The sequence below is a fragment of the Mesoplodon mirus genome (genome assembly GCF_964341445.2).
Source record: "Mesoplodon mirus genome assembly, chromosome: 18".
Lineage (NCBI taxonomy): Eukaryota > Metazoa > Chordata > Mammalia > Artiodactyla > Ziphiidae > Mesoplodon > Mesoplodon mirus.
This window is the reverse complement of record NC_138994.1, coordinates 61166672-61186393: the sequence shown is the minus strand read 5'-3', so window position 1 is coordinate 61186393 and position 19722 is coordinate 61166672. Positions and strand designations below refer to the sequence as shown.

At 61.7% G+C, this 19722-nt stretch overlaps 2 protein-coding genes across 2 annotated transcripts in view; both read right to left on the bottom strand.

Annotated features, from left to right (window-relative positions):
* Positions 1-1081: 1081 nt before the first annotated feature.
* TBX2 (T-box transcription factor 2) lies at positions 1082-10693 on the bottom strand. The gene is made up of 7 exons (XM_082604920.1): positions 9865-10693; positions 8478-8745; positions 7315-7461; positions 6038-6114; positions 5764-5927; positions 4691-5325; positions 1082-2468 (listed from the first exon to the last, which is right to left on the bottom strand). Exons 1-7 carry the CDS (start codon positions 10257-10259, stop codon positions 2016-2018), a joined length of 2139 nt encoding a protein of 712 aa, XP_082461046.1. The 5' UTR covers positions 10260-10693; the 3' UTR covers positions 1082-2015.
* Positions 10694-17650: 6957 nt separating this feature from the next.
* BCAS3 (BCAS3 microtubule associated cell migration factor) overlaps positions 17651-19722 on the bottom strand; it is a 576338-nt gene continuing 574266 nt past the window's right edge. The window contains exon 24 of the mRNA XM_082603192.1: positions 17651-18444. Within this exon, the coding sequence (XP_082459318.1) occupies positions 18296-18444 (149 nt within the window). The 3' untranslated portion in view covers positions 17651-18295. The remainder of the gene's footprint in view (positions 18445-19722) is intronic.

The window sequence follows — 19722 nt, the reverse complement described above, 5'->3', positions numbered from 1 at the left end:
CTCTCTTCCTTGCAAATGTGTCGGCCCAAGAAGGTGTCCTGGGAGCTTGGAGGCCAATTCCACCTCCACCTTCACCCTTCCTCCATCTCACCATCCTTGTTGGTCCTGGTGAACAGGAAGCCAGAGTCTCTTGTCCCCCAAAGTACCCAAGTTGAGCAGCCTGCTGGGCCAGGGTGTTATGGATCTGCAAGGCTTAATGAGGAAGGAACTGGATTTGAAAGAGTGACCGCCCGTCTCCCATCCCTTCCACTGCTAGGATTTGGGGCTGGTGACACCTGTGGGCTCGGTGAAGAAGAGAGAAGATGCCGCCCGCATGGGATAGGGGCAGGAGGCAGCTGTCCTTGCAGACGTGGGCCACGGGGAAGGAGGCCTAACGGAGACTGACACAGTGGGGCTCCCTGAGAGACCACCATCTGAACCCATTATTATACAAGGGGAAAGTGAGGCAGGAAAAGAAAGAGCCTAGTGACCCTCACTCCCCACACCCCCAAGAGGGATTTAGATGATTTCCACGGGAGAACTTTCAGGCTAGACTTTGCCACTCTAGTCAACAACCCTGATACGGAGAGGACGTTTCTTTTTGAGGTTCAGGAGACAGAGAGATGGAAAAGGATTCTAGGGTCCGCGGTATATGGGGGACCATGGCCAAACCCCTCCTCCGAAGGGAAAGGGGGAGCAGGGAGCACCCATCTTATCAGCCCCACCTACCCAGAGGCTCTGAAAGGGGGTGCAGTTCCACTGTGGTGTCCCGGACTGGGAGCGGCAGGCCAGGCGCGGAGTGGCGGACAGAGGCTAGCGGCCAGCAGAGGGAGCCCGGCCCCCGGCCTGGGACGCGGACGCGCTGGGAGCGCGGGGGCTCGCGGCTGCTCGGCGCCGCCCGGCCCAGGCCGCAGCCCGCAGCCCGCGCCGGCGCCGCCTGGCCTCGCAGCTCAGCTCGCTGCCCCGGCTTTGCAGCCGCCCCCGGGGAGCAGCTGCCGCCGAGCCCGGGGCGCCCAACCTTCGGTCCCCGCCTCCAGTCCCGCCTGACGCGCTTGCGGCGCCCCTGCCCCGCGCGACCCACAGAGCGCACTGCGCCGTTCACTTCGCATTGTAGCGTTTTATTGTTTTCTCGAGTTTTTGTCGTTTCGTCTCGCTCCAGAGCGAAAAGTGAAAACCTGAGGTGGAGCCCGCGGGCCGGAAGAGCAAAGCCCGGGCGCAGGGGCCGAGGGGCTGGCGGGGTGGGAGCTCCTCCAGGGATCGGTGCCCTCTCCCGCAGCCAAGGACCCCCCCAAGCCCTGTACAATATAGATGCTCATGTAAAATGAAAAAAAAATTAAATGCTATGAGTTAATCTCTAAATATTATGTACACAGCAATGTACACCTTTGAATAAATTAATACCAATTTGCATATTCTGGGAACCTTAAAGCTTATTTACACAAATTACCATTTATTTCATAAATATCTTTTTTTTCCCCCTGGGGACTCAAGGCAGAAGTGCCACTCCCTCTGCTGACCCAGGGGTGGGAGGGGCGCCTGTCTGGGTGAAGAGGTGGAAAGACTAAAAGAACAGGTTCCTCTCAGCTCAAGTCTACACTGACTTGAATCTTCACTGACCCCAGCACCCCTCACCCCCGATTCCCAAGCGGTCCCAGCCCGGGGCTAGGGGTTCTGGGGCTCCCCCGCCTGACGCCTGCACCTTCTGGCTCTCGAAGAGCCAGCCTCTTGCTGGGCCAGGGACGAGGCCTCCCCACAGCGCTGGAGGACCCGGAGAGGGCCCCGCCGATGACACCTTGACACGGGAGCAGGCTTGGACCAAATCCAGTGGCTCCAAAGTGACTGCGTTCCTGGCAGCTGGATTCCTTCTGAAGCCCAGGGAAGTGTCCCAGGCCCTGGCTGGCTGATCGGGGCTTCATTCCAGCCGCTGCAGCCCGCTTTTTCTCCTTTATTTAAATAAATACCCATTCTGTGCTGTACACGTCCCAAGCAGCAGGGGCAGGCAGCTCAGGAGGCCTGCGCGGCAGCTGAGCAGCCCCTCACTTGGGCGACTCCCTGCCGGGGGAGAGGGCTCGCTGGCTCTCCAGCCCACTCACCAGCCTCTGGATGCTCTGCAGTTCACTGGCTGCCTCTTTGGCTGAGCCGCTGGGCGATAGGGCCCCGCGGGGCGGGGCCCCCGCTTTGCGGAGAGCCAGCTCGGGCGGCGGGCTGGGCTCCCGGCTGTTGCCGCCTGCAGCCTTGGAGCCCTCGGCCGCCAGCCCAGTAGTGAGGAGGCTAGTGCTAGGTGGGATGGTGACTGGGATCTGGTAGGGGCTGAAGCGCAGGCGGGGCCGGGCACTGCCCAGAAAGGGACTCCGGGATAGGGAGCCTGCGGCAGCGGCGGCAGCGGCCGCAGCACTAGTGGCTGGCAAAGCGGAGGCCGCTGCGGCGGCAGCAGCCATGTAAGTGTAGGGGTAGGGGAAGAGGCCTCCGAAAGTGGGCATTGGGATTCCCTGGAAGAAACAGAACAAGACAAGGGTTAGGCATCCTGCCTGAGGTGTTTCTGCAGGTGATCTGGGCTCTAGGGGTGGTGCTACAACTGGGAATCCGTGCCCTACAGTTTTTAGGAATATGAGACCAGAGCTCACATGACTGTAATCCCAAAAAAGCACAGGTAGGCATGAGCCGGTATGCCTATGGCCAAACCCAGTGAAAAGGGGAGCTCACGTCAGGCTATGACGCACAGACCTGGCGCCATCAAGCTCTGTGCCAGGTATTACAATCGGCGTGTGGGAAGGCCATTACAGGCAGCTGAACTAGCATTGGGCCTTGAGGGAGGAAACACGGCTGGCACAGGGCCAGGCGGCCAGCAGGCATCTTTGGCTGTGTTGGGAGGGAGGTTCTGCCCACTTAGAACGGTGTCCTCCCCAGCCTTTCTATCCGCAGGTGCCCCGCAGGGCTGGGGAAGCACAGGCGAGGGGCGGGGCGGGGGCCGGGGGTCTTTGTAAATTCTCCCTCTGCCTGCCCACCTGCTCAGGGGTCTCCTGCCTGGACCAGAAGGCTACAGATGCCAATCAGTTTATAAACTGGCCTGAATACAAAGAACTCCTGGCGGCACCTAAGTGGCAGCTGAGGAAGGAATGCAAAGTCTTTGCCTGTGGAAAGCACAGTAGCTGGGAAACCCTGGACAAACACTGCCTGAGTCCCTGAGGCCCGACTTTTGGATTATCTGACCTTTGAGATAATGTTCACTCCACAGAGTATGTGGGTATGGGGAGGAGGGCAGGAGCCGACTGGGCTGGGCTTCCAGGGAGCCTCAAGCCTGGCTCAGGCAGGGAGAAGGAAGAGAAGTAGCTTAGTCAGGAATGAGAAAATATCCTTCCTGAGAAGGTCAAGCCCTACTGAGCATTCAGACATGGTGTCTCAGAGGAAGGAGGGAGGCTTCAGATCTCCCAGGTTTTGGCTCTTCCTGATGGCCAGAGGTGAGCTATCCCGGCTTGAGAACTTAACCATTAGCAGTACATACACCAAGTGACTCCTCCTGAGTGCTGAGTACTCTGCCCTGGCCTTGCCACCTGTTGACCAGGCTATGTCTAGAAGCCCTGACTTCTCTGTGACCTCTCTGATGCCCATGCTTATCACTAGAATTTGTCTGAGGAGGAGGCATCACATACACACCGACTCAGGGGTGCAGATTAAACCTCCAGGCCCTGAACTCCATTTTCTGGAGGCTTCCTTGCCAGCTCAGATCCCCAGATAGGTGATGTTAGTGCCTCAGACACTCACTCCACACACCCCTGCCGCTGAGCTCTATTTAAAACTCATTTCAGAATCCCCTCCCCCACTTGAAAAATATTTGCTTCTGAACCAAAGGAGCCTTCTCAGATCTGAACTCCTATTTTCCTTCCCTTAAGATAAGATCTTACGGGTTCAATTTGCCAGAAACCTCAGAGGGAGGAAAATGAATGTAGAGATTCCAAATCTTTCCACAGGGAATATTCCACCCAAGCAACCAAAGAGGCCGCTCTCCCCATCAGATCTTCTTATTTTGCTGCTGGCCACAGTTTCATAAACTTTCCCCTGGGAGCTCAGAGTTTCATCTTGGGCCTGGGGAACCGAGCCCCTCATCTCTGAGACATGTGGCTGGGAGAGTTGGGAAACCCAGTGTGGGGGAAGGGAGAACCCAGTCCTTTGTCAGGTCAGAGGACTTCCTGGAGGGTCTGAAAGGGGCCAGAGAAATCTGGGAGGTGGGTCATTTGGGTGGTCAATTATCCAGAACATATTTCAAATTTTCCTACTCCTTTTGTCCAGCCACTTTAGCCTTTCAGGGACTGACAGTGAGCCAGGGATCTTTGTTCCCAAGAAAAATGTCCTGAGGCAGGCCAGGCAAGTGGACTTACAAAAGCCCGGGGCAGCCCCCGTCTGCCAGAGCAGAAAGAGTCTAATGGGTGCCACTCTATGCTAGGGTTATAGGGAAGGAAATAGGCCCAGAGAGGGTCAGGGACTTGCCCAAGGTCACACAGGAGTGAGAAGCAGTGCCCTGGACCTACCCTACAGTCCTAGTTTCCCTGAACCTAGGTGTGTTCCAGAGGGTCCACTGGGTCTCCCCAGGAGGGAGTCCTTGCCGGCTGGAAGCACTGGAGCGCCTATGGCATCCTCAAGCCCTATGCCTGCCTCCTCTGCCCACCTCAGTCCTCCTCCCTCCATCGTGCTGCCACCAGCTCACAGGCCTTACCTGAGATGCCAGCATGTGCTGGGAGAGGTGGAACGGGAAGGGCCCGGCGGTGCTTGCCGCGCTGGCCGCGGGACCCAGCCCGCCTGCGTCCAGCCCGGTGGCTGTCCCTGGCCCGCCGCCTCCTCCACTGCCGCCGCCTGCCACCGAGGCCAGTAGGTGGCCCATGCCCATGGCGGAGAAGGCGCCGGGGCCCATGGCGAACTGTCCCGGGTGCAGAAAGAGCGGCTGGCCGGCCCCCAGAGGCCCGAAGAACTGCTGCCCGTGCAGGTGGCCGGAGAAAGCCAGGCCCGGCAGGTGTCCGGCGCCCAGGGGGGACGCACTGTCTGTCTGCACCACCAGCGGCGCCAGGCCGGGCTCCTTGCCCTCGCCGGCCTCCTTGCGCCCCTCGTCCTTCCGCCGGGCTTCGGCGCGCTCCTTCTCTAGGCTCCGCAGGCCAAACAGGCCGTCCCCGCCGCTCTCGGCCGGCTCCTTGGCCCTCTCGGGGCTGCGCCGCTCCCGGGCGCGCTCGGGTTCGGTCAAGCGAGGGGGGCTGCCGCCGTCCAGGGCCGGGCTGCGGCCTAGAGCCTGCCCCGCGCGCTCCTCGCTCAGCCTCTCGGGCTCTGGGTCACTGTCCGCGGCGCACGACTTCTCCTCGGCTGCGGGGAGAGAGGACGCGCGGGGTTACGGCCCGGGAGAGACAGGCGCGAAGCCTCTCCCGGTGTCGGCGCCGGGCCGGAGAGACGTGCGAAAGCCTGTTCTCGGGGAGGCCAAGTCGGAGGAGCTTCTAGATGCTCGTCGGGCTAGGGGCAGTAGTAGGTCACCTCATCCAAGACCCCTTATGTGCGGTGGGAGAAAGTGAACCCGGTAGAGAAAACCTTACTGCCCCAGAGTCACCCAGCGCCAGGGCCCTAACTCGGAGCCCAGCAGGATCTGCGGGCCACCTGGGACCGCCCTCACAGGAGCGTCCTGGGTTAGAGGCCTCCCAGGCTCACTGCTGACGCTTCTCCCAGGCCTTAAGTTAGCCGGATGTGGAGCACCGAGCCACCTGGCGCCCGGTGGACACCCTCCCCTTCTCTTCCCCGCCAGATCCGCACCTCTAGTCCGGTGCAGGCGCAGGGGACTAGGCGCTGTCCCCGGGGAGGGTGGTGGTTCCCGCGCGGGGGGAGGGTCGCAGGACGAGGCGTCCGACTCGGCACCGTCGCGCTCTGGCTTGCAGTGCTCCTCGTACAAGCGCAACGACGGCAGCGTTAGCTGCTTCCTGGGGATAAGCGGACGGAGCGGGTCAGAGCGCAGCGCAGCACCCCCACCGCCCCCTTCCACGTCCTGTTCCCCCAGGCACCGCCGCAGGCCGGTCCCGTACACCCTCACCTTTTCTCCCGCCGGCCATTCCCGGTGTCCCGGAAGCCCTTGGCAAACGGGTTGTTGTCGATCTTAAGCTGCGTGATCTGCGGGAACCGAGGGGGCGGCGCCAGGTCAGGATGCGGCTCTTCCAGCCTGGCCTGGGGCACCCGGAGGGCAGCGGCTGCCCGCCCAGAGGAGAGCCCCGGGAGTGCACACTTGGTACCCGCCCACCTGGGATAGGACGCTCCAAGCCACAAGGCAAGGTGAGGCCGGCGGGCGGGCCTCGAGGAAAGCGACCTCCAAAAACTTTATTCGAGACATAATCCCTCAACTTGCACACACAAGCCCAAAGCTCTGCGTCCAGAGTCGAAATCCGTCCAAGCGTGCACACAGGCCCACGAGGCCACTCAAGTTAAACTAACCCGGAACCTGAGCAGGGCGCAGACAGCAGAGCACACGCAGGTCAGCAGACACACACAAAGTCAACCACACTCACGGGCCGCGCACATGCAAGTACATACGGGCAAGACAAGTGCCCAGGAAACCAAACGAATTCACACGCCTCCACACGAATTTAAGGCACTCCAAATGGTGCACGCATATCCGCGTGGGACAGACACATCGGTTCACAAGGACAGAAAAAAACGACCGGCAGGACACTCAGACACTGTCGTTCACCCGAGAGTCGTGCACACGGGCACAGGCCTAGTGGGGTGGTGCTTTGCCTCTCTAGAGAGAGGGTGTAGAAAGGCAGCAAGCAGAAAAGGCCCTTTCACTTGAAGGAAAAGTCTCTAAGCACCCCCCAAGGGGTCCCGGGCCTGGACTGACCAAGAGAGGGATGGCGGGGTGGGGGCTGTCACCTGTCCCACCCTCTGGCTCCCCCAGGAGAGTGAAAACTGGGCCCCCTGTTCCTAGCATTGGGTTCCTAGCAGCAGGAACGCCTAGGCAGATTGCCTCCGGCGCCCTCTTTTCATTTAAATTCCCATCCCTGAGCCAAGAAACAAACGAATAAAATGTAAAAATGTCAGCAAGGTCTGGAGTCTCTGCTAATTGCTAAGTAAATATCCCCACCCCAATGAGCGCCCAGCTGCTCGCGCGCCCGGGGGAGCTCGTGGGTACATGCCGGGCTTGCGAGAGAGCCTGGGGGATTTTGGTGGCTGCTGCGCTTACAGACGTTAGGCTTGGGGCTCGGGAGTGGGCCGTGAGGGAGCGGGGGGCTGCGGGCGGGTGTGAGTGGAGGGCTGGAGCCTGCACGTGGGGAGGGTGTCAGTGCAGGGGCTGGGCCCGCCGCCGGTCCCGCGCACCTTGTCGTTCTGGTAGGCAGTGACCGCGATGAAGTCGGTCTCGGGGAACACGTAGGTACGGAAGGTGCTGTAGGGCAGCTTCAGGATGTCGTTGGCTCGCACGATGTGGAAGCGCGGTTGGTACTTGTGCATGGAGTTCAGGATGGTCTGCGGGGAGGGCGCGGGTCAGCCGACAGCACCCCCCTCCCCAGCCTGTGACCCGAGCATTTCTGTTCTCTGGGGACCCGACCTCTTTCCATCTCTCTCTGTCTCTCTCAGGGTTTTGCCTTCCCCATTCCAACCCCCCACCCTTCCCCGTTTTCTCCTGTCTTCTCCGCTTCTTTTCGCTCCTATATTACTTTCTCTTTTTTCTCTCAATTTTCTTCATCACAGTTTCTCTCTCCATTAAAAAAAATTACCCCAGTTGAAAACAGAAATAAAACAAAATAAAATCCCCTACAATGCCACTCTTAACCTCTCTTCTTGGGCTGACTGCTAAGCCCTTAGTAACCCCACGGAGAGAAGACTGGGCCCTTCGCGGGCTCACCGACTGCCCTGCGTCCGGACAGGGAGTCCCTTTTGCCCTATGAACTCCCCCCTCCCATTCGCTGGGGCCCTGGCTCAGGCAGAAACGGTGAGAACCCCAAACTCCCTCCTCCTGGTCGGGCAATCTGCCTGTGGGAGGAGGGAAAGGAGTCTCAGAAAAGGTATGGAGGGGGCTGTTTTAACTTTTAAATCTCCTCGTTTGGGGAGAGGGATGGGAACCCGGGTCTTGTTCACGGGGAAGGGTGAGGACAAGCTGAGGTCCTGGGCAGGGCTTCCAAGCTCAGAACCTAAAGACCAGCGGCTGCACGACCCAGTTCTGGCCACACCTGCCTCCCGCTGGACCCTAGGAGGGGCTTTGGAAGGCCTGACGAGAGCTGAGGCTGTGAGCAGCCTGGAGCTGAGCAGCCTGGAGCTTAGCGGCCCCCAACCCCGCCATTCTCCAGGCTTGCAGAGCAGAGCCCTCTGGGCCCAGGCCCAGCCGGCATAGGCCACAGGGCAGTGACCTGGGCAGGGGCACCCTGCAGGTTCGGCAAGCGCTCCCCTCTGGGGAATCCCGTGGTCTCCTCTCCTCCCCCCACCCCCTGCAGTGCCCGGTGCTCAGTCTCCGACCCCCATCTGCACATCCGCCCTGCACTCACGAAGCCGTGCTTGTCGGAGATGTTGTTGGTCAGCTTCAGCTTATGGAAGGCCACCGGCTTGGCCATCCACTGCTCTCCCGTGGCCGGGCTGTCCGGGTGGATGTACATCCGTTTGGGCATCTCTGGGTCGGCCTTGCCCGCCACCATCCAGCGCGAGTTATGGAATTTATACCGGCAATCATCAGCGGCCACGATGTCCATCAGCAGGATATATTTGGCCTTCTTGTCCAGGCCGCTGACTCGCACCTTGAAGGGAGGAAACATCCTCCTGCGAGAAAGAGAAAGATGGAGACGTCATGGGACCCGGCTCCCTGTCGGAGGACCCCTCCCCCTCGCCCCCCCCCAACCATTGCCTGGAGCTTCCCCACCTGTGTTCTGCTGTTGTCGCTGCTCTCCCCCTTAATACTGCCTGGGAGACACCACCTGCGGTTGTTATTCCTGGGAGACCCCATTTCTGCCTGTCAAGACCCTCTTCTATTACAAGGCTTCCCATCGGCCCTATGCTCAGATCTAGGGACCCTCTTTCTCCCTCATCTGAGATGAAAGCCGAGCTTTCAAGAAAGAAATCCAGGGCCTTTATAAATACACCCGCTTCTCTTGACTCTCCCTGAAGTCCGTTCAGAGGATATATCCACTTGGGACTGAAGCTCTCAGAAATAAATTCGGATGTTGTTTGTTTGGGGGAAGGAACTGGGTTACAGCGCCGAACAAGGACCCTGACCCTGAAGTTCGGGGGAAGAGGGTGAGCCTGAGGCCTGGATTCTCCGTATCTGAGTCAAAGGCTTGAGTGGTTGGGGATTGTAGTTTTCTTCCGGCCTTAAGGCCTAGGGCGACGTGAGCGTCTGGAGGTCCTCGCTCCTCGGCGCGGACAAGGCTCCAGGCTGGGTCAGGCTGCAGCTGGGCCGGCTCGGGGCTCGCTGCCGAGAACGCAGCGACCGGCGGGAACCTGTGGGCCAGCCTGGGCCTATCAGGGTGCGAGTCTCATTCTGGGCTCCAGGGTCGGAGGAGAGCGCGGGAGACGCTGCATCTGCCCGGAGCACCGAGCCAAACTCGTAGGCAGGAGAGCGAGGCCGCGGGGCTGAGGAGTTGCAGCCGAGACCGCTGGAGACCAGCCAGGGCCGAGCCGCGGGGCCTCCTCGGCTTTGGGACTCATAACGATTGGGGCTATTTTGCAGGAGCATATTTTCGTTTTCATTTGGGAGATTTCGATGCTTTGGTTTAAAAAAATTCGTTCGCTGCCAAATAAGAAAAGTCAACTTGGTTGTCTAAGCGTGGTGCGGGGGCCCGAGAGAGCAGGGAGCCGCGAGCGGCGGGCTCGGCGCTGGTGGGTGCTGTCGGGTGCCCCTCCCGCCCACCCGCGCGCCCTCCGACCAGCCGGCCGCCCTACCTCCCGGACTTGGTGATGACCATCTCGGTGCCCAGCTTGTGGAACTGGTCCCACAGCTCCTTGGCCTCCAGCGTCACCTTGGGGTCGTCCTCCACCTCGTCCTCAGGCTCCAGGCTCTTAAGCGAGCGCAGATGCGCAGCGGGCGGATGCGGGCCGAGTGCCGAGACGTGCAGCCCCGCCTCGGCAGCCGCCGCCGCCGCCGCCGCCGCCGCCGCCGCCCCCGCCAAGCCGGGGTCGGGCAGAGGCTTGGCCAGCGCGCCGGGCGGCAGTGCGAGCGCCGGGAAGAAGGAGGGCTGCGCCGCCGCCAGAAAGGCGGACATGGGGAAGTCGGCCGGCCGTGGCGCGTGAAACGGGTGGTAAGCCATGGCGCTGGCCGCCAGCGCCGGTTCTCTCATCGGGACATCCGGCCCAGGCGCCCGGGGGCCGGGGCCGGGGGCGCGCGGCTCGGACCCCCGGCCCGGGCGGCGGCGCGCGCGGAGGAAGGGCGACCCGGGTGGCAAGCGCGGTGGCAGCTCCTCCCGGTTCCCCGTCCGGCGCACGGCGAGGGACGCGGGGCTCTGGGCGCGGGGGCGGCGGGGGCTCTGCGCGGGGCTGGGCTGGGCTGGCCCGCTCCGGCGCCGGGGACCACGCGCGACTGGTTAGATCTTGTCGTGATCTCTGGAAAACTGTGACTATCTCACATGTCCTGCCCTGCTCGGATCCCCTGCGCTAACGAGCCAGGCCCCCCTTGATTGCTGATTTTACGCTTTTTGGACCAATTGTGGGTCTCCGGGGGCGGGGTTTTGACAGCTCAGGCCAAGCTCCGGCCGGGAGGGGGGGCCGGGGAGAAGGTGTCGGAAGCCTCAGCAGTAAGAAAACATGTCAACAGAATAAAATATTAACCAATGACGGGCCAGCGAGCCCCGAGACCCCTCCCCCTGCCCCGGCCCCCACCCCGCCGCCCGCGCCCGCGGTTGCCTGCGCCCGGACAGGAAAGCGCGGCGGGCCGACCCGACTTTGCCGAAAGGGCCCGAGGCGGGGGGCGCCCGGGTCCCAGGGCCCTGGGGAAGGACCCCCAGCCGCAGGCCGCCCCAAGTGCAAAGCATTGACACGGCCCAGAGAGGAGAGGGGGCGCCCTCCTTCTCCCGCGCCCGGCGGCCCGGCAGCTCTGGCCCGCGCCCCAGCTTGGCCTCCGACCCCGCTCCCGGCCGTGGCGCCGCCCGGGCCCCTGCACTCCGGAGGGAGGCTGCGGGTGCTGGAAAGAGAGGCCGGTGGGCGGGCGAGTCGGGAGGCGCTGGCTGCCGCGGTCCCGGAGCGGAACCCAGGTGGCGGGAGCCGGTGAGTGGAGCCGTGGCAGAGCCCTGGAGGGGCCGGCGTGGGCGGGAGCGGGACGCGGCCTTTCACTCGGGAAACGCGGGGACCCCTTAGCCCGCGCCTCCCCTCCCAGGAAGACTCAGGAGGAACCGGGAGTTCCGGGAAAGCCCTGGACTCAGCCTCGTATCCGCCTGCGTCCCCGACCTAAGCAGAGCTCTCCCACTGCCGGGAGAGCGGGTCTTCGGGGCTGGGAAGGTGTGAGTACACCTTCCGCCGAGCACAGGGCGGCAAGGCGCGGGCGGATCCAGCCCCCAGGTTCTTGACCCGCGACCCAACGAATTTTCGCCGCATCCGGTACCAAAGACACAAGTATCCCTCATTCTAAACACCGGCATCCTCTCTCCTCCACTTTCCTAGAATTTGTTTCCAGCTCCTGAAAGCTCACATCTCCCAGGTTCAGTAATGCCGAGTAACGAGCGTGGGGGTCTGAGCGTCTGTGCGCACCTGCGGTTGAGCCTCCACCCCCCCCTCCTACCCCCGCCTGCCGCAGTCGTTCTCAGGCAGCACCAATATTGCCTCCCGCCCTTGTGTGTGTGTGTGTGTGTGTGTGTGTGTATTTCGCGCCCACTGTGGTGGTGCCTTCTGTGCGCAGCGGGAGCCGAACTTAAGGCGTGCGCCCAGTGAAGCGGCTACACACCTGCCTTGAATCAGTCTCAGGCCTGACACTGATTCCTGGAGGTCGCGTTCTGAAGGCAAGACGGACCACGCACTAGACACGGGTGACACTCCTGCCCGCACAACCAATGCAAAGGCGGGTGAGTTCTGCCGGAGCGGGTTTGCGCCGGCGTTGTGGGCGCGTACAGCCCACATCCAACAGTGTCCCATCCGCTGCGCACACCAGTCGCAGGGAATCCTGTCGCTGCACACGCAGACCTGCCGTGTAAAATCTGATCACCCCGGCAGTGCGGGTTGGGGACCGGCCGGAACGGTTTGGCCTCCCCGAACTTTTTTTCTACTTTTCTGAGCCGACCCCGGAGATCTCGCTACCCGCCTACCCAGCGTGCAACAGGGCGCCGCCCCCAAAGGGTTTTTCTTCACGATCTCACTCTCTACTGGGTCGCTCCTCTCTTAGTGCCTCCTCTCTGTCCAGAACGAATCTTCGACTCCGCGCTGCGCAGTCTATGCAGCCGGGGCAGGATCCGTTGCAGCTTTACACAGGCGAAGTCTTGCCGGCTCCGTCTTAGGCGAGATGTTGCTCCTGGGGATGGATGTGTGTGGACAGGTTTGCGCAGTTGGTGAGGTGACCAGATAATAGCCAGGGCAGCGTTCCGGAGCCAGGAATCCGGGCACAGGCCTGGGAATCCGTGCATGCACTCTCAAAGTCGTGTGTCTACACGTACTTTCGAACTTGCAAGAATGGCGTGTAGTACACCTAAGTCTGTGCAATTTGGACATTTTCCTGGAGAAGATCTGTAGCTGGTCCGGGGTCCAAGGCCCAGGCAGTCTGAAACACACTGGTACGGGTTGTTCGCCCAAGAAACCCCGCGGAGACGACGCAGCGGCTGCATTTGGGGACCACACTCCCACCTGGCCACAAGCACTGGGCCACAGACCTGCCGTCCGGCGGCCACAGGCTCTTTCCCGGCCCGGACCCCATCATCTGCCCTGCCCCGTCGTCCCGCAACCAGCCGCTCTTAATATTCTGAATTTCCATCCCCCTTTCCCCCTACCCCCAACACCTCCAGCCAAACTCTCCAGCGAGGAATATCCTTGGCTCAACGAAAACCCGTGAAGGGGAGGCCCAGGAGGCCCCGGTGCTGCGCCGTGCGGCGCCCATCTCCCGCTCGGCCCCTCCCCCACCCCCGCGGGTCTAACCCTCCTCTTCCCGGGAACAGGCGCCTCTGGGGGGTCCCCGGGGCTGAGAGTGCGTGTCTCCTTAAGAGGCCCTGGGGGGCGCCTCGCGAGCCGCCCGGGGCTGGAGGAGGAGGGCACGGGCGGGGGCGGCTGGCGCCAGGCGGCCGAGGCTCCACAGCAAAGCTCCGGCCCCTGTCACTTCGCATCGGCCGGGCCCCGCAGACAGGCGGGGGACGCGCGCTCAGCCGCCCCTCCCTCTCCCAGGCCGTCCAGGGCCCGGGCGTCGGGCGGGCGCGGGCCTCGGGCCTCCGGCCCGTTGCACGCTCTCAATAAGCTCTGTGCTTCCCGCAACCCGGAAATCGGGCGGGGGCGGCCTGGGCCGGGTGTGGCCGTGGTCCCGAGCCCGGCCGGGCTGCCGTCCGTCCTTGGACCCGTAACCTTTCGCGGGGTCAAGGGTCACTGCTGGGACCTTCCCGGGATTGGTCCCCGCCCGGTGTCTTGGTCTGTGTGACTGGGCGTGGATCTGCGTGCTCCTACGTGGACTGATGGCTTGGGGTGTATGGTCCTGTGGCAGAGGGGACGTGCGTCCGGGTAGCGGGGCCCTGGCGTGAGACTGGTACTGAGTGCGTGGTGGTTTCTGAGTGTGCCCGGGCTAAGCTCGGGTGCCGTGTGTGGCCCTATGCCGGTGACCAGTAGTGGAGGTGCCACTGGGCGCGTCCATCCTCGTCTTGGCCTGTGTGTGTAGGAAGAAGGGGAGGGGAGAACAGACAGAGTTGCTCCCCAGCCCCGGCTTCCCGGCCGGACCCGCGCCTCCCGGAGCCTTGGCGCCAGCCAGCCCCGTTTAGTGGCCGGCCCGGCTCCCCCGCGGCCCCGGGTATGGCTGGGGTGGGGGCCGCGGCCTCGATGACCCCGGCCCGCACCGGCCCGGCCTGTCCCGTCCACTTAGACAAATTGCGGCTGACAGGCTCGCAGTCTCTCTGGAGTCGCCGCCCGTCCGTCGCCTCCCTCCCGACCCAATTACCGCGCGCAGGGTCGGGCCAAGTGGCTGGGATGGGGCGGGGGGCTCCGGGAGAGCGGGAGGCACGACCTCTTCCCGGCTAAGTTGTGGCCCAGGCCTCGCGCCGGGACAGGCGGCGGGGCCACTTTTTCCGATTACGTCCCGGGAAGTGCCTGGGCAGCACGGCCTCTGCGGCCCAGTCCCCAGTCTTCCAGGCTGACGCGAAAGCAAGGCCCAGGCTGGCAGCTCTGGCGCGGCACAGCCCTGGCCCTTGAAGGTCGTCGCACTGCACCTGAGGGCAAGCAAGGTCACAGGGCCCGGCAACCCAAGACTCATCTCCGCCGGACTCTGGACGACTTCCCCAGAGTTTTGGGGATTCCATAACCCTGAGAGCTCCAGACTATTCTATGGTCTGGGGTCGAGGTCCTCGGTTCGCAGCAGTCCGCTTGGGACGCAGGGGTCGGTAAAAGTGAGGTGCACATCTGTGAACCTGCCAGTGCATGGACGAGCACGGGTGTGAGATCATAAGTGTGGGTGCCTGGGATCGTGGCAGAGTGAACAGGCCACGCTGCTGTGTGGCTTGAGAGAGGGGGCAAAGCACAAAAAGGACCCCCCTAGGACCAGCCCACCTGCGAGAGAGGGGCGGGGCTGGCCTGCGCGTGCTCACCAGGCTCTTGATTAGCTTTCGCCTGGAACGGGGCCATGATTCCCTGGAGCAGCTTCGGGGGTCGTTCTCGACAATCCGGGCTCCAGCGTCGCCTCACCTGCCCTCCCTCTCCCCGCCAAAGAGCTACCTGGCCTCTGGTCAGCCTCTGGGCCTCCAACCGATCTTCCGCTTTTTTGACCCGCAGCTTCCCCTTTGCCTGCTTGGACCTGTCGCTCTTCTCCGCTGGGTGTGCTCCCCTCCCCCCACTTTACAGAGGAGCCCAGAGGTGCAGTAATTTACCCGAGGCCACACAGCTACCGGGGGCGGAGCTGGGATGGGACCCAAGGACCTTAAGAAACAGCAAGGCCACTCCTTAGAAGCTGGTGATGTCATTGCTGTCCCACTAGCTACACCTGCTCCCACAGCAATGCAGCACTGAGACTCCAGGGCCCCACCCTCAGGCTGGGCTCTGGCTTTGAGTACAAGCCGGCACAAGATGCTATTCCCTTTTGCCCCTAGAGTTTCCAGCTCTAGGTCTGCAGGAGGGGGCTGCCTTCTCAGTTACACGGGGACAAAGGAGCAGCTTTAAAGCTAGCCAGGGGCCAGGGCTGGATGCTCTTAGGAGTAGGGAATGGGGGTGAGTGGCCTCAGAGTCTTGGACTGTGTGCGGGCCCAGGACAGGGAGGTCAGCGCAGAATGCAGTTCCTCTAAGGGAACTGGCCTGGGCATGTGAGGCAGCGTGGAACAGACGGGGTCAGCAGATGAGCTGTGTGACTTCTTAACCTTGGGCAAGGCTTCTTTCAGGCTCAGGCTTCTCATCTGCAAAACGAGAACCGAATAGTGCTCTTTTGGGTGCCTTCTAGTTTAGAGATTCCCTGATCTGTGACAATCAGAAAACTCAGCAGTGAGAAACCATTTCCAATCTTAGACTGGCAGCTGCCTGCTCTGGCCTCTGCTTGCTTCCAGAGGAGCCGACGCTAGTGTTTGACAGAGCGCTGTGCACCTGAATTTACCTTGGGACCACTGGGCCATTTCTCCAATCAGTCCCAGAAAGTGCCCTCCCTCCCTGAGCTGCCACCCCAGCTCCCATCAGCCTCCTCGCAAACCATGAAGGTGTTTTTTCCTCCATCAAGTTGGGAGAAAGTCCATAGTGATTTGCCTGTTGAGCAGGTAGCGCTGTAAGAATCAGGGAGGTCACATGGCTTCCTCAAGGTCACCTGGTCAAGCCACAGTTAGATGCGTGTTCCGACGGCCTCCTAGGGTAATGCCATCGTGGGGGTCTGCTGGGGCTGCTCGGGGTGAGGTGGAGCTTGCCCTGGGTGTTATCTCTAGAGGACAGGAGGCTGGCTGCTCCCGGGCTGGTGGGCAGTAAAGCCCCCCACCCTGGGGCCCAGTCTCACTTCCAGCTGATTACAGGCTGTGGCAGGGTCTATAACCTCTCCAATTAGCCGGGGGCCAGACCCAAGGCCTCTCTGATAACCCCAGCTCCAGTGGCAGCCGCCATGGGGCCAGCTTATCTGGCCTCTCTTATCCTCCCCCTTCCCCCACATACTCAAAAGAGTTGCCCTAGCTGTGAGCAGATGAATAACCAGATTGTCCTGCAAGCTCAGCCGGCAAGTCCAGCCCTACACCCACCACTTTCCCTGACTGAAGGAGGCCACAGCTGTTTTGCACCCCCTGGAGGGAAAGGGCTGAGCCAGGGAGGACTCCTGGCTCTAAGCTGCCAGCCGGTCCCCTGCGTGGTTGGAGAGCTCTCCTGGCTGTCCATCTTTGCCCCATCCACGTGCCCTAGGGTGGGTTCAGAGGGCCTGACCCTTCCTTGAGCTCTGGACCCATTCCCAAGGAGCCAGGCCATGGCCAGTGAGCATAGGCAATCTGGTGGCACGCCCCTCCCTCCCTCCCTGTCCCCTTTTGACTGAAACACTGCTCTGGCTGGGGTGGGGGGTATGCCAGGCACATCAGTGTCTCCAGTTGGGCTGGAACGGGAAAAGCTGCTGTTCCTCCCGCAGCCCCGACTGGGCCCAGGCCTCCTTCCGTTCCCAGCATGCCTCACTCTGGCATGTGATTCCTCACCCCGCAGGTTCCCAGGCAGGAGGGACTGGCTTCAGCCACCCTACGCAGGGCCATCTACTCAGCCTCCAGAGCCGAGTGTGATTCAGGTCCCCCTTCTACTAGCATGCCCAGCTGGTCGGGTGGAGGGCACTGAAGATTTAATCTCTCCTCAGGCGCCAGGGTTGGATGGGGTGCGTGCAAAGGGGGCGGGGGCCCTGGAGCTCCCCCGCTCTGGCTGGATGGCTGGATGGCAAGGCCTGCTTGTTTGTGAACTCAACTCTTCTGTGGCTGTTACATTAAACTTCACCCCAAACCACACCTGGATCAGTGGGTTTCCTTCAATCCTCCCAGGCCTCTCCGGGGTCTCAGGGAAGGCGGGACTGGGGCTAGCATTCGTCTTCTTCTTGCTCAATACCCCTTTTCACTCCCCCGGCTCCTGTCTCCTTCCTGCCATTCCCTTTAGGTCCAGAATTGGGAGGTGGTAGGGGAACCACATCAGGAACTTGTCATCCAAGGTTCCAGCCAGGTTTCCTGGGAGACCCACCTTCACCTGACCACCCGTCGCCTTCTGAGTTTGAGGAGAGGTAATGACAGGGAGCCTGTCCCAAAGATGAGGCCAGAGTCTTCATCAGGCTCTCCTTCCCACAGCAGCCCAGAAGCACATGCCAAGGACTTCACCAGCCCTGACTGCCACAGCCAGGGAGGGTCGGGGCCTGGGGTGCCCCCAGAACTCAATGGCTCTGGTAACAGGCAAGAAGCTCAGAGAATGGATTGAAGTCCGACCCTAGCCCAGTTCAAGAGTAAACATCCTCATTCTCCTTCCTCCCCCCTCCCTGACTCCCCCTCAGCTGCACGTGTGGAGCAGGGACACACGGTCAGGCCCACAGGACTCTGCTCAGCGCCTGGAGAGGACCCTGACCCCAGCAACTCAGGGCTGGACACCATCTGCAGCGTGATTTATTGAACAAGACGTGCACTTTTTGACAGGGCCTCAGTAACCAGGGTTTCCTTCACTGAACAGTACAGGACCAGGGTAAAAGGGCTTACAGACAAGAAAGACAAATCCTTTCCATGAGCCAAAGGGGAAAGAAAAGAGGAAGGGGGGTTTCTTCTTCCTTCCTCCTTCCCTAATACTCTGGACCTCAGTTCAACGCCAGAAGGAGGTCGGCCAAGGGAAGCTGGGCAGCGTGTGCCAAAGCCAGGAGTGAGCTGGGGCTGTCGCTAAGGGCCACAGTGCCCGCCGGACCACCCACCCTCGCCCCACCCAGGCCCCCCGAGGGTTTGGTTAGAAAATACAAAAGCGGGTCCAATGCAGGACATCCTGTGCAAACGGAGGAGGGGACGGAGCTTCTGCAGAGTCTCTCTCAGCCACGGCCCCGTCGATGGGGGGCAGAGGTCATAGTGAGCCGAGGTGCCTTGGAGAAGGGTCTCTTCTCAATCCAGGGGGGGTGGGCGGCTGTTGTCACGAAGCTTGGGGAAGGTGGTTGGTAAAAGACGAGCAGAGTCCGAAGGGCAGGACCAGAGGGGGGACTTCTCCCCTCCCTCCAGCAGGTGAGTGGGCCAGCCAGTCAGAAGCAGGTTGCTGGTACCTACGGGAAGCTGGTAGGGAAGAGGCTCAGGGGCTGACTCTCATTGGTGGGCAGTGGAGATCGGTAGCCATCGAAGTTTCTCGGGATGCTGCCGCTGGTGGAACCTGAGCTGTTACTCAGAGTCTCGATGCTTCCCTCTCGCTGTAGTTCTGCAAGACAGAAGAGCGGGCCAGGCCCGGTCAGAGTGCAGTCTTGGGGAGGCGGGGGTAGGCCCTGGGCCGGGCTGCCGGCCTTAAGGCACCGATCTGGGTCCATTTACATCCTTCTGCGGGGGGGGGGGAGGACGGGCTGGGTGGCAGCTCGGATCACAGGGAGGCTCACCCTGAGGAAGGCGAAGCCCCCCTTGGCTGGCGGGCTCCAGTTGCTCCCTCATTGTGGTAGCCCCTTTAGCCAGAAGTATGGCCGCCCTGATGATCTGTCTGGACCACACTGCCATACATGGGGCACGTGCTCAGCCAGCGTGCTCCCCCGACTCCATGAGAGGCTCCTGTCCTGGAGCTACAAGTCTGGCAGGAGGGGAGAAGCCAGGACGTGGGAAGGACCGACGCTTCCCTACCTGATCTGTCTCCCTCCCCTCCCCTGCCAGGGAGCTTCAACCCTGGCTTAGCCACTCACTTGCTCACTCGTTCTCACCCACACAATCTACCTGCTGGCCAGGCCCCGGTCCATCTGTGGCACCTCCTGGAAAATGTCCTGTTTCCCTTCAGGAGGGAATGCCAGGTTTGAGAGGGGCCTACGTGCCAGGAGGGCCTCCTTTCTCCCTTCCTCTGGGCTCCCGAGTGTCCTGGAGGCCCCCCAGAATGTCTATGCTCAGAGTCAACCTGGGAAGCAGGCAGGGAGGCTCCCATCTCCTCCTGTGCCCCTCTTCCCTGGCATCAACACAGCCATGCTACCATCTTGGATATGGCAACTGGCTCCATCTCGTTCAACTCTGGGCAACTTACTCAACTGCCCCACCATCTCTTGATCCAAGACAAGTACTGGGGTAGGTGGGCTGGGAATAGACTTCCTGGCATACCAAATGCAAGGAAGAGAGAATTACTTCTTGGCTTTTTGAAAGTGGCCAGTTCCTATACCCTTTCCCTCAGAGTGGGCTCTGAGATGTGGGCACACACATCCCTGGGCAAACTCTGGGCCCCAAGCCAAGATGTGGTACCCGCAACCTCTCCTTCCCCAAGGTACACCTGCCCGGGACTGAGGGGGTCTTGCGTGTCCACCCCAGGACCTCAAAGCAGTCATCTGAAACAGCAAGGTGTGCTCAAATGTTACACTTGTCTGGTCTCTTTTATCTGCAGCCTGCACCTGTTCCCTGGCTCCCTGCCACCGTACACGCGCAGCACAGCTGGCTTTGGTTCGGGAGTGGGTCACGGCCTTTACTCCTGGGCCGGCCATCACCAGTCAGCCAGGAGGTAACCACCGACGCCCCC

Bases quoted from the DNA above. Each gene is read 5' to 3' on its own strand.
- TBX2 (XM_082604920.1), bottom strand. From the start codon at position 10,259: ATGAGAGAACCGGCGCTGGCGGCCAGCGCCATGGCTTACCACCCGTTT. The intron at 5,928-6,037 runs GTGAGGGTGTAC...GCTTATCCCCAG, and splicing joins AATGGCCGGCGGGAGAAAAG to GAAGCAGCTAACGCTGCCGT. The intron at 5,326-5,763 runs GTGCGGATCTGG...CTCTCCCCGCAG, and splicing joins GCGCCTGCACCGGACTAGAG to CCGAGGAGAAGTCGTGCGCC.